General features: G+C 31.5%; 1 protein-coding gene across 3 annotated transcripts; it reads right to left on the bottom strand.

The window, feature by feature from the left end:
- Positions 1-5,232: 5,232 nt before the first annotated feature.
- LOC111002333 (histone-lysine N-methyltransferase set-2-like) lies at positions 5,233-12,523 on the bottom strand. 3 transcript variants are annotated; one of them, XM_045634078.1, is made up of 11 exons: positions 12,416-12,523; positions 11,153-11,975; positions 10,925-10,988; positions 10,749-10,843; positions 10,371-10,452; positions 8,959-9,124; positions 8,843-8,884; positions 8,499-8,610; positions 8,189-8,422; positions 5,890-6,063; positions 5,233-5,524 (listed from the first exon to the last, which is right to left on the bottom strand). In XM_045634078.1, the coding sequence occupies exons 2-10, from the start codon at positions 11,844-11,846 to the stop codon at positions 5,897-5,899; spliced, it is 1,656 nt and encodes a 551-aa protein (XP_045490034.1). In that variant the 5' UTR covers positions 11,847-11,975; positions 12,416-12,523; the 3' UTR covers positions 5,233-5,524; positions 5,890-5,896. The 3 variants fall into 3 exon arrangements, with proteins under 3 accessions (XP_045490034.1, XP_045490033.1, XP_045490035.1); XM_045634077.1 differs by having other exon boundaries at positions 11,153-11,993; XM_045634079.1 differs by lacking the exon at positions 5,233-5,524 and adding an exon at positions 7,843-7,930 and having other exon boundaries at positions 6,026-6,063; positions 11,153-11,993.
- Positions 12,524-12,862: the final 339 nt, after the last annotated feature.

Consider the following 12,862-nt stretch of genomic DNA (forward strand, 5'->3'; position numbering starts at 1 on the left):
GTTTCTTGCAATACCAGTCGGCTCAAGTAAACCTATCACGTTGACGGTGGCAAGGGACCGGCGTATCTTATATCTTTAAACGAGCAATTCTTGTATATATATATATATAATTGGAATCTCGGAATCGGCTCCAACGATTTTCATGAAATTAAGTATACGGGGGGTTTCGGGGGCGATAAATGGATCTACATAGGAATAATTTATAGAAAATGTCATTTTATTCGTGTTACCGCAAAAAGCCTAGCACGCGCCGAACCTACAGCTCAAAAGATTATCATAAGTCAATTCGCAATTTATGTCGTTCCAGCTCTTCCATGAGATTGGAAGTTTTTGACCCGGGCATGCAATTGAGAAAGCGTTTCTAGCTTCTTCCAAGCCAGCAGAATTTCTTGCAGCAGTATGCAGCCAGCAATCTTAAAGCTTGAAGGGGATGCCCTTAAAATTTTAATAATGAGATTTGCTGAACTATGGACAGAAGATATGAGGACTGGTTAGCAGAGATTTTAACTGAATTGAATTATAAATTTCTTGACATAGATTTATGAAAAAATTGAGAACTAAAAAAAGTACTGGAAAAATTGGTAAAAGAAATTACTGTTAACTATTTTAATATTTGGAGTCAAAGTATTTTTTTTTACGTCATTTAAATTTAAGACGCAGTTCTTTATAAAAAGTTCGCTATTTCTACTTTTAAAAGTGAGAATTGTAAAACAGCAGGTGCTCTGCTAAAGAAACGAAAAAAGGGATTTGTAACGATTATAAAATAGAATCCTTGTCTGGTATGAAATTATGACATTAGTGCTCCAACATCTTAGTTGTAAATTAAAGTTTCATGCTGATTCTGAGTTAATATTTGTATCAATTAACTTAGTTTATATCAGTGATTTGCTTCTAGTTAATATGTGAATACAAAAGCTGTTTAAGTAAGGAATTAATAAAAATTGTATGTTATGTATTTGATACATTTATTTTTGGCAATTGCAAAATTTCTTGTTTAGTAGGAATAGGCATTGAAGTTGTTCACATTACTCTCTTACCTGTAGCAATATTCTGGTGAAATAAACGAATATTGTAAAACTAAAAATTACTACTAAAACTTATAAATGGATTTATCATTAACATTCAGATAGTAAAATAATAAATGGTCATATTTATTTAAATAAGTGTAATATCTGTTGATTATCTTCATTAACAGGTTGCGTAGTATAAATATAAAAATAAACAAAATATAACAACTCATTGTAAAAGACCAACATTATCACGGAATAGGCACCAAATTAAATACATTATCAATGTCGATGTATTCATATGTTTATATTTTTTATAGTACATAGGGGAAATGGGCTGGAGTATCACTAGCGCCCATGGACACGCCTCATGCCAAAGGTCTACTGAAAGCGATGTCGGCCTTTTAAAAATTCATACACTTTTGATATATGTGTTAAGTTAAAGACCAAAAATTAATAATTCAGTAATAAATATAAGTCTAAATGGGCAGTGATAAAACAATTAATCAATCAATACCTTGTTTATGTACAGTTCTAGACAAAAAATTGTTTAGGTACTTTGTACGGTTAACCTAAATGCATTTGATACACATCAGAAAAAGCTCTCCAGTTACTGTGATAAGATACATCCTATACGCCATTAACAATACTGATTATTTCCCTAGCGATTGTAAATAATATTACACATTAGCAAAAGAAGCGGCGGAAAAACTAAGACCTGAATACGCCGCATACCCCCTGTCATATATAAAAAAGTCACATAAAGCAAAGGACTCTAGAAGTATGGAATGAGCGCTACCTGGGAGCTGAAACAACTGGAATTACAAAATTATTTATCGGCAATGTTAGAACTGCGTATAAGTTAGTAAAAGAGAAGAAAATGGCGCAAATTCTTACAGGGCACGGAGCCTTTGCACATTACCTGCATAGGTTTAAATTTAGTATAAGCTCAACACGTGCCTGCAGTAATAAACAGTGGAACGTGTGCTTCTACACTGCCCTATATACAGCAGACTAGACCGTAACGGCATACAGAACATGTTAATAAAGCACAAACGTTGCCTGGAACGGTTCTGCGAAAAAAAAAATATATAAAGGCGGCAAACAATACCGAAAGAGCGGGTCTCGCGAGAAATTGCGCCCCGTCTCGCCCATGAATATCGTAAATAAAAATATTACCTACATCGGTACCTAATCGGTACGGTCGGGGCGTATTTCCCGACGCATAACACGTCATTCGTGAAATAGTGGAATTTGAAGCAATAAAATGTAAAAAAAATTTTTTTTTTTAAATTATACAAATATAAAAATAATTTAAAATTATATTATAATAAAGTACAATAATAGATCTTTCTATTAAGATCATTCTTGCCTTCTTTCACATCTGAAATATATACGTACAGATAAAATGTACTACCATTTTACTTTAAGATTATAGGCAATACACATACATTTTAACTGTTTAATTTTGATAAACGTCGATTCTTCTTTGTCGCTGATAAAACGCAATGCTCGCCGCCTCATCGACTATGGCTTCCTTTTCCTTTCAGATTTTGCTGGGACCGGCTTTCATATTATAACCAATGGTAGGACACATTAAAATAGTATTTAGTATTGTAGGTGACTAAATTAGCTGTTAACGTTATATCGTTGATACATGAATAAATTGTTCTGAAAAGAACAGTTTATACGTTTGCGTTATGATACGAGTGTGTTCTGAAAAGAACAGTTTTGTCAGCGTTATCGCATAGGCTACAAGCATATCGAAGTGATCTCGGGAGAACACATCCGAACGCTTCAGCAGCTGCGCGCAGAAAAGGGTCAAATTTTTGCCGAGCCTCGCTTTTGTTGAAACACGAGTCAGGTAGCGAAAGATCCCTTTCGTACACACCCCGCGCGTATTGGTTGAACGTTTTAACTCAACATATTATTACTACTTTTAAGCATAGGTTAAGTTTTCTCTACCATTTGTAGAGAAAATACCTAGTTTTGTGAAATATTATTCATTCAGATTCATTCATTCATTATACATTATATACACTCAGTTCCATCTTCGCCTCTTCTCTACAAGTTATTAGGGAGTTTTATTTATTACAACCAAACATACCTAAAGTATGAAGGGTGCAGGTGGCTTACTTGGATCAAATCTGTGCATATTGCTGTGTTAGCTACCATAGAAGATTCTATTCTATCCTATGTGCATAGACACCATACCCATTCCTGGCGCTATCGTACCATGTTATATTAGTTAGTTGGGTTTTATTGGTTGGTTGTGAGGTGGTGGTCTAGCTAAAGCCTCTTGAATATACATAGCAATCTATTGTATTAGCATGTCTCTCTCTGCTAGGACTTTATTCAGTTTACCCGCAGTTAAAAATAATGCCTCTACCTCCCCAGTTGCATGGATAAATTTACAAACTTCCTTTGTGCATGCCGCACTGTTTTGATAGTCATGACAGAACACGACAGTTTCTTTTCTCTTCTATTTAAAATTCATGTCTAAATCTACAGGAACTACTTGGTAGTAAGTAGTAGTTTTGCCAATCTCCACATGTATCTGGTTTATTAATATTTGTAACATTTCTTGTGCTATTAGTAACTGGTGTTGCATTTGAAGAACCATCCTCACTGAGAGGATTAAATTTTTTATTGAATTTCTGAAGATTTACGCTTATAACTTTTTTATTTATAGTTCTACGACAAAAAAATACTGGGCCAAAGTTGTAGAGAATTTAATTTGCAACAAAAAATGTAAACATTTTTTTTTATCAAATAAATAGTTTAAGAGATATATCGTAAATACCATTTCAACCTGAATCCATTTTCAAGATGGCGGCCATGGGACCCCACAAACTTGGTTTTAGCTTTACAAGTTATTAGGGAGTTTTATTTATTACAACCAAACATACCTAAAGTATGAAGGGAACCTACACACCAAAAAATAAAATTGCGTCCTCTAAAAAACGCAAGGTTAGGCCTAAAAAATGTACCATTTCAATGGACTAACTTGCTTATTTCTGGCGGAAATATATGATAATTAAGAGAAAGAAAGGAAATTACCAGTCAAAACAAAATATTTTATTAACATGCGGGTTTTCTTAAATACCGGGTGTAAATTGTAAATTAAGTAACAAAGAATTTCTTCTTCGTTAAATTACTTTGATAACTATTTCTGTTTTAAAAGGAAGCAATGGAATTTAAAGGAAAACCGCAAACTATTTTGTTCGGCAACTATTTATACCCGGTAATGCCTACCAATTTCTCAAGTCATATAAAATTACATTTACCTTTTATTTACATTACGTATACTTGGTCGTAATATTATATTTACACAAAGTTAACAATAACGATGAAATTAGAATTTATTAAAATACCTGACATTGCATATTTACCAAGACACAATTCAAAAGATCTTCAACAATCAAAAACACATTTTGAATATTTTTTATATTGATTTGATAAAACAGTATAACTAATTACAAATTAAATTAGCCCATTGACAATGAAGTTTTAAATATAAAGGGACACTACAATACTAAAACGATGTGACTAGGTCTTATTTTATAGTTACGATTAAAATTTAATTTTGTGGCTAGATTCCGCATTCCCATATTCACCAATAACAAAGCCGGTAAACAGTAAACATTTTAACTTAATACTTTTGTTAAAATTCCGAAATTATTTTTTAGTCTGATCTTGCAATCAGCAAATATGTATCAATTGCTCATTAAAGGAGGCACCGAGTATTATAAATTCATATTAATTAGTTTAAGAGTACCTAGGGCCTGTGGGTTTAATGAATATTTGAATGTCGGCTCTATGGAATGCGGCTGTGTTAAGGCGATCTTAATTATATTAAATCACAAATTCATAAGCAAATTTTAATTGTGATATCCTTATAATCAAATATCTTAATTCTAACCTATTTTATGGAAGAATAATGAAAACGCATTGCTTTTGCCTACACCACATTCGCTATGTTACAAGGCACTTGAGGAGATATTCCTGTGTTAGCTCTTGTTTTTATAATAATTATTGCAAAGTAGGCGCTATATAGCGATACAAAAACAATATGTGAATTGTTAAAAATAATATTGAATCGGGACAGTAACAGCACGATGGTCAATTGAATTATTATTAATTATTCGATATTTAATATTGTTAAAAATAAATTGAATAATTTAAATACAAGTTCATTGAAAGACTAAAATTGTAATTCATAAAATATCATAATATAAAGATAATTTATTTGTCCAAATACTATTAAAAACTATAATATATTATCATTTTAATACAGTATGGATTTTGATAGAGTAAAAAGTGTTTATGTCGATAATATCCGTACTGTACACGTCAACAAACTCATAGTCTTTTAAGAAATCAGATTGTATCACATTGAAACATATGTCAAATTCAGTTATCTTCTTCTTCGTCAACTTAATCTTAAATTACCGTTTACATACATATTTACACCTGTCATCAACGCTAGCTCCCGCCCACCATGCAAGCAACATTATCTGAAAAATGCAATACGGACAAATGTTATTTTACACAGAACAATATAAATTTGTGGAACTTATTTTATTCAACATCAGTTTAGCTTCTTATTTAGAGTAAGAGAAAAGCAACCAATTTCATAGTGAAAACTAGACCAGCCATACGCTTTGTATGGACTGATGTTCATGAGTCTAAAAATAAAAATGTCCGGCGCAATATCAAAACATCGTTTTTATATACTGAATCAAATAACAATAATAATCGAGAATTTTAATAAGTTTGTGATTTAGTATTGTCTACATATTATTGTTTCTGTTATTTATAGATATATTTAAATAATGGTTAATGGTGCTTCTCATTTTTTAACATTCAAAAATTCACTTACCCCAATGCTATTGATAAGAATTATAATAAGACGTCGGCGGAGAATATGGATCGGATTTTTGATTTGTTTGATTGTTTGGCTTGGATGGTGGAGGAGGAGCAGATGTTGATGGCTTTGTCATAGCCTGTGAAGGTCCCTGCATTCCATTATGCTGGTATGCCATCAGTGATGTACCTAAAATATATACATATATGTATCAGGATCATAAAGCTCTCGCGTCACTGTTGATGATAATGATTCATGAGTTAACGCTTTTTCTTTCATATAAAAAATAAATGAACGCATGCCCACACTTTAACTTCTACACAAGCTTTTAAAAATATTTCGCAATCTAGTTCGAATATTAAGTTCAAAAAATGCAAAAGCAAAAACTCTAACTCGTAACAACCAAGACTTTGTACTAATATTTATGTGTGACAAGTTAAATTTTGATAAATAATTTGTATTGTTAACTTATTTATAAGTTTTGTTAAATTATAAATATAGCTATTTAGCGATTCGCAAGCACTCTAAAATCACAGTCAAGAGATTTATAGAAACGCTATGCAAGATAAAAAAGCATATTAGATAAATACGACAAATTTCAATCGATTCGACAGTCGCTTTTAGAAAAGAGACAGCAAAATTCCTAAAACTCGATTTTCAAAATCAGAAGAATCTTACATGTAATGTTAATGATGATGGGTAAGATAATAAATTAAATTTTAAAAAGCTGAATAAGTGATCACTCAAATATAATCTCTTCTTAAAACGTAGCATAAATCTAATGATGAAATTAATACACTAACGTTTTCACTAATGATGAAATTAATACATTAACAGCAATGATCTCAAATTCATTTAATTTTTATTCGAATTATTTTTCCTGAGTATTAGTAGTGAGATATATTTGAGTAATCTGAAAGGAATTAAGTAAAAGATCAGATGAATAGGCCATTTTGAAAACATTTCAGATTATTTACTTGTGATTAAAGAATTGTTATTTTTAATGTTGTATTGTAGTATTGACTTTATAAATTCAAACCTAACATGTGACAAAATTTCAAGAACCCGTTAAAATTCTCTAACATGGCATCCATTGCACTAGTGTACCATGTTAGTACACATGTGTCAAGTTTCTTACGTGTTAATTATCGTTCGTAGAAAACACAAAACGTCATCGTCCATTTGACATATTTTGTGTCACGTGACTGACGTATATAATATTTCTAATTTTAAAAGGTTTTGAATCAATTTACAGACAAATTAATTATCTGTAATCATACAAATTACTCTGAACAACAACCTATATTCCATACTGTCAAATAGCCTATAAGCCCAACAAGTACATTTATATATATGTGATGACAAACAGAAAGCGCGTGCAATAGATACGTCGTGGCCCGATCGTAAAATTGATTGTTTCATGAAATAGTTATGTTTTATGTGATATTTCAAACAATGTTTGGCCATGTCCTTGATGTAAAATGCATCGAGTTTGATATAAATTATCATCGTGGGCCGTAATTTATATTACTTTATACATATATTGATACCTCGCATTGACATTAATAAAAAAAACTTTCGCTTCGCTTCAGCCTTAGCCTTACTAGGTCTGCTTTTTGCAGTTATTTTGCGTCACGCAAATAAAGCTATAGCCAGCGCAGAATAATTTAATTAATTCACGATTGGATCACTAATGATACATCATATTATGTGGAAGTATATGCGTTTCGCTGTGTAATTATGGAGCCCTGGAGGCTTGACCATTTCATGAAATGATCAATTCTACGATCTCTTCATATTTTTAGAAGAATGCTAACATATTTTTTAGCTTAAATTTAACGCGTGCAATAGCAATGGATTGGGTGAAATCACCAGTTTGAATTGAGATAAGCCTTTAAGAAGTTGAAAATTTCCGATGCAGAATGCTCATTTTTATGACTAGTATTTGCAATATTTAATATTATTTACTTGTGTGAGTAGTTGGTGCCATCGGTTCCCAAACAAATGAGACTTAAGGCCACTTCCACATTTGAGAAAAAAATCTCGCTATGCGGTGCTAAAAATAAAAACATACAGTTTTATAAAAAAAAACCTGTAAAAGAAATAATTTTTATCGCAACAGCAACGGTATATAAGCCTTAGGTATACAATTAGGTAACATATAGTAACTTTAAAAAGTCACTGAAAAATTTCGAAAGTTTGCTTATTGATAACAAGTCTCAAAAAAAAAACATTATTCGCAAAGTTTTAGCCGTAAATGAGTACAATTTTTTTAAATTGGGTATAAATTGTCAGACGAAGAAATAAAACATACCTGCAGCTGGAGCCATAGAAGTCGATGGCGTCATGAACGATCTTGTTATAGGCGGCGGCATATTATAATAGAAGTAGGAAGGCGAAGCTGTCGTCGAAACATTTTTACTAAGATTCGAACTTTGAGTTTTGCTTGTTGTAGGAACCGATACGCTTTGGCTATATGATGCTTGTGATCCTTCATAGTATGTGTTATTACGGTTATATTCAGGTTGGTCATCCCTTTTTTTGTTACCTATAAATTTCATAAGTTACCTTACTAGTGTCAAAACCAAAATCTATTATCGAAATCAAATACAAAAAATGTTTACCGTCACGTAAATGTTCCGCAAATAATAAAGAATTTTGAATTGAATTATTTACATTAGGCCTAGTCATCAATGTACTTAGAGATTCTACGGTTCTTGGAGGTGTTAAATCGCCCTGTAAAATCATAAATAATTACAATTTATTCATTGACACAATACAAAAAAAAAGACTGTAAATGCTAAGAATTCGGCCAACCAAGCTTTTCGTTATGCTTACGAATCCGACTTATTCTCTTTATTTATGATATCTTAATACTTATATAGATATTAATACATACAAAATTATTCAAATTAAACGCATGAATATAAGTATTGCGTGTAGCCAAGGCCAAAGATAGTTTACTTACAATAGCGTTCTGATTATCAGATTCTTGTACTTGCGAGCCATCCTGTAATGAAACAGGTAATTAACAATAGATGATGAGAAACAATTTTAATTAATTATATCATACCAGATGCTAACCTCATTCAATAATAAATCCTCAATAATTTTATATATTTCAGGGTTTAATAATATTTTTAAAATCTCCTCTTTACGTTGGAATTCCTCATATTTCTTTTTGTGCATTAATTTTTGATATTCAACACGAGCAAACAACTTATCTGATTCTTTTTGATAAACGTCGATCCTGAAATAGTAATATTTGATTTGAACATATCTACTTCCAATAATGTCATAATTATTATATTCAAATAAAATACATTCTATATAAAATCTTTATTTTTAATTAATTTCAGTGTAGATCACAAATATCTATAATATTAACAACGCTTCGCAATCCTTCATGTCAATAAAATTAGTTGTCTAAACTAATCATTTATTAGCGATGCAGCGCTCAATCTTTATTTAAACTGGTGATTATTGCGATAGCGTATATTCGTCTTCGTATATAAATATGTATATATATATATTATATTTCATTTACTAAAAAACCTTCGTTTAACCAAAGCTCGTTTCTGGTGTACCTCGCACTTTAATGATACAATCACATTTAAGGTATATAATATCTACTGCATGCAAAAAAACAAATATATACACATATATAGTATAAGTATGTATATAATCACCCAATATAGGAACTTATAATAATTATACTAACTTACATAATATTATAACGCAAAAGCTTGTTGTCTGTTTGTTAGAAATTTGCATTCCCTATTTATAATCTAATTGTTTGTTGGTCAAAGCTGTAGTTATTTAATTCTAATAATTTTGATATTCTTTGCTTCGTTCGCTAAAGTGACCATTTTTAGACCATTTTATGAAATATTGTTTCGCAATAAAACAAAACTAGTACGTTAATACATATTAAGATATTGTGATATTTAACATTATCTAAGTGATATTCCGATGCCGTAGGTCGTGACTTTGACTCCCATGTCATACATTCACAATGAAATAAGTAAATATTATTTTAAATGAATAATTGTTTTGTAAAAAAATATTTCTAAAATTCCACAGGTCTGCGAAGGTATAAAACTGCTGTCGCTTAATATTTTACTTATGTAGGATGCATATTCATTTATAAACATTTTCGCAAATAACAAAATCTGTCGCTCTACATGTACAAGTAAATTATTACCGTAAAGTAAAACGTTCAGTTGCATCCATATTAAAACGATACCTAAACACAAATTCATAGACGGGGTTATACAAAGGCCATACATTAATAAAATACTTTTAATATTACCACTGCATTTAAAAGGCTCACTATTTGACATTACAGAAAAGGTATTTTTCCTTGTTTACAAAAACGGAATTTTCCAAATCAGTGCTTTTAAAGTGATAACCACCAACGCAGACCTGTGTCATTATCAATTTTATTAAAAGATCTAAGGATTCGCAAAGCATTTGCTTTTGCATATTATTCAAACCTTATTTGTCGCTCTCGACACGAATCGCACGCCGCGTCATCGACTATGGCTTCCTCTTCCTTTCTGATTTTGCTGGGACCGGCTGAGAACAAAGTCAATTATCGCAAAGCTCTTGCTATTAAATTGCACAACAAAATGACATAAATAGTAGCGAAGTATTAATTCACAATTCAGTTTTGAATGAAAGCACGACATATTTTCTTTGAGCTATGAATGAGATTCCAACTAAACCCTTCAAATTCTTTTTATAAAAAAACATAGCAATCTTTTTTACTTTGAGTCTTCAGTTATCTTTTTGTCTGTAGAACTTTTTAGTAATAGAACTCGCTATGCTTGTGTTCGCATGTTTAACAGTACAATAACCATGTAATATATTACCTTTCATATTATCACTAACGGTAGGACGCTTTAAACTTGTATTTGGTATGAATGGTGGAGGTGGCTTACTAGGATCAAACCTGTCCATATTGAGTCTAAAAAAGTAATTTTTTTGTTACAAAGAAAATGCATTGCTGTACTGTACTTAAACAAATACTTCACATAAGTACACATACTTAGGAGTTGGAGGTTGTGGTAGCTCTTGATTAAGTGAAACCCTCATAGTTGGTGGTGGAGGTGCTAAAACAATTTAAAAAAAAAGATTTTTCATGCTTTAGAAGATATATTCTATGATACAGTAAATGTAATATTTTATAAATCTCCAATGTTACTGTTTTATACATTAAGATAATTAATAATAGTTATATAATTAGAACAGTATGTATGCTAATAAAAATAAATACCTGTATACACTGGAGGTGTTGACAGTGAAGAGCTTGTAGAGCTCTGAGTTGGAGGTGGAGGTGGAGGAGGAGGTAAATGATGCATTTGAATTGCTGGAGGTGGTGGAGCAACTGGCATTGACATCATTTGTGGTGGTATTGGCCCCATATTTATCGGTCCCATGTGCATAGAGCCCATACCCATACCTGGCTGCATTGGTGGAGCCATATGTCCCATATTATACGTAAGTTGGGGTCCATTGACAGAAGATGACTGTGGTGCTGGTTGTGGAGGTGGTGGTGGTGGCGGTGGTCCAGCTAAAGACTCTTGTATATAATTAGCTATCTGTGGTATTGTTTCAGCTGAAGACATAGACATATTAGCGTGTCTCTCTGCTAGAACCTTAGGCAGTTTACCTGTAGTTAAAAATAATGTCTCTTCATCCTTTGTTGCATGGATAAATGTACAAACTTCCCTGGTACATGGCGCTCTGTTTTGATAGTCATGACAGAACTTTACAGTTTTTTTTAATTTCTCAATGTCTAATTCATGTCTAAATCTACAGGAACTACCTTTAGTACATTTTCCCCACATGTAATCTCTACATGTATCTGGTTTTTTATTATTTGTAACATTTCTAGAGCCATTAGTAGCTGGTGTTGTATGTGAAGATCCGGCTGACTGAGAGCCATCATATTTGTTGTTGTTGTTCATTTCTTTGTAGTCAGCTCACAAATAAATAAAGAGTACTTCATTAGAGATCTCAAATGTAGCACCAACCATATAGGATTTCAATATTTAACTTAATCCATAATTTGTATTATTTATTTTCAATTATGGTAACTGAAAATATGTAAAAACCTGAAAATTAATATCTGTAGTAGTTTTACAGATTACAGATATAATATAATCTAATGCTTCACTTTAAGACGTGTAATCGAAAAACCAGTGTTAAAATTTTACCAAGTAATAATTATTTGTACTAACTACATAAAATACTTACACATATTCAAACTTTTGTATTTTTTTTACCGAATCTTTGAACAAAAATTTAAAGAAAGTTTACAGTTTAGTTTCTGTATGATACTAAACTATGATTTATATAACATATAAAAATATTAACGTAAACAAAAACATTATACTGCAATTACACGAGATTACTCGTCAACTTATAATAATACAACATATAACGTCAACATAACACATCATATTACTTTGTTATAACAAATAAGTACTTAAGTTATGGCAATAAAAATGAAGACAAGAAAATAGGTCATGATTACCTGTCCGTTACAAATTCACCAACTTATATTTAAAACATTCACACGCACAATAAACATAATAAAAGCACGCGAACAGCTTCAGCTCACAACCTACAACAAGATGGCGGATCACGGATACCGACAGCTAGTATTGCCAGTTGCGAGAAATAAATTTTTTTAATATTTTATTAGTTTAGATTACACATAAGTGTACCCAACACTTATGTACGACTACGTTAATTGATCACTCAAGTTAAAGGCGTAGGAACAGCTTGCCAAGAAACCTATAAAAGACGGAGATATAGTCCCATACATGAATTATTTTCATAATGTAGCTGCTCTTCCCAAAACCCATCTTTAGGAGTCATGTAATAATGTTTCGTTAAAAAACTGGCAGTACAAAGGCCTCCTGTTGATAGTGGACAAATCTTTGTTTTTAATTTATTTTATTATTCTTTATTAATCAAG

The sequence above is a fragment of the Pieris rapae genome, chromosome Z, assembly GCF_905147795.1.
Source record: "Pieris rapae chromosome Z, ilPieRapa1.1, whole genome shotgun sequence".
Taxonomy (NCBI): Eukaryota; Metazoa; Arthropoda; class Insecta; order Lepidoptera; family Pieridae; genus Pieris; species Pieris rapae.

What these genes read in the sequence shown, in the direction of transcription:
- LOC111002333 (XM_045634078.1), bottom strand. Translation starts at nt 11,846, where the DNA reads ATGAACAACAACAACAAATATGATGGCTCTCAGTCAGCCGGATCTTCA. An exon ending in AACACCTCCAGTGTATACAG is followed by an intron (nt 10,989 to 11,152) that starts GTATTTATTTTT and finishes AAATTGTTTTAG; the next exon opens with CACCTCCACCACCAACTATG. An exon ending in CCACAACCTCCAACTCCTAA is followed by an intron (nt 10,844 to 10,924) that starts GTATGTGTACTT and finishes TTACTTTTTTAG; the next exon opens with ACTCAATATGGACAGGTTTG.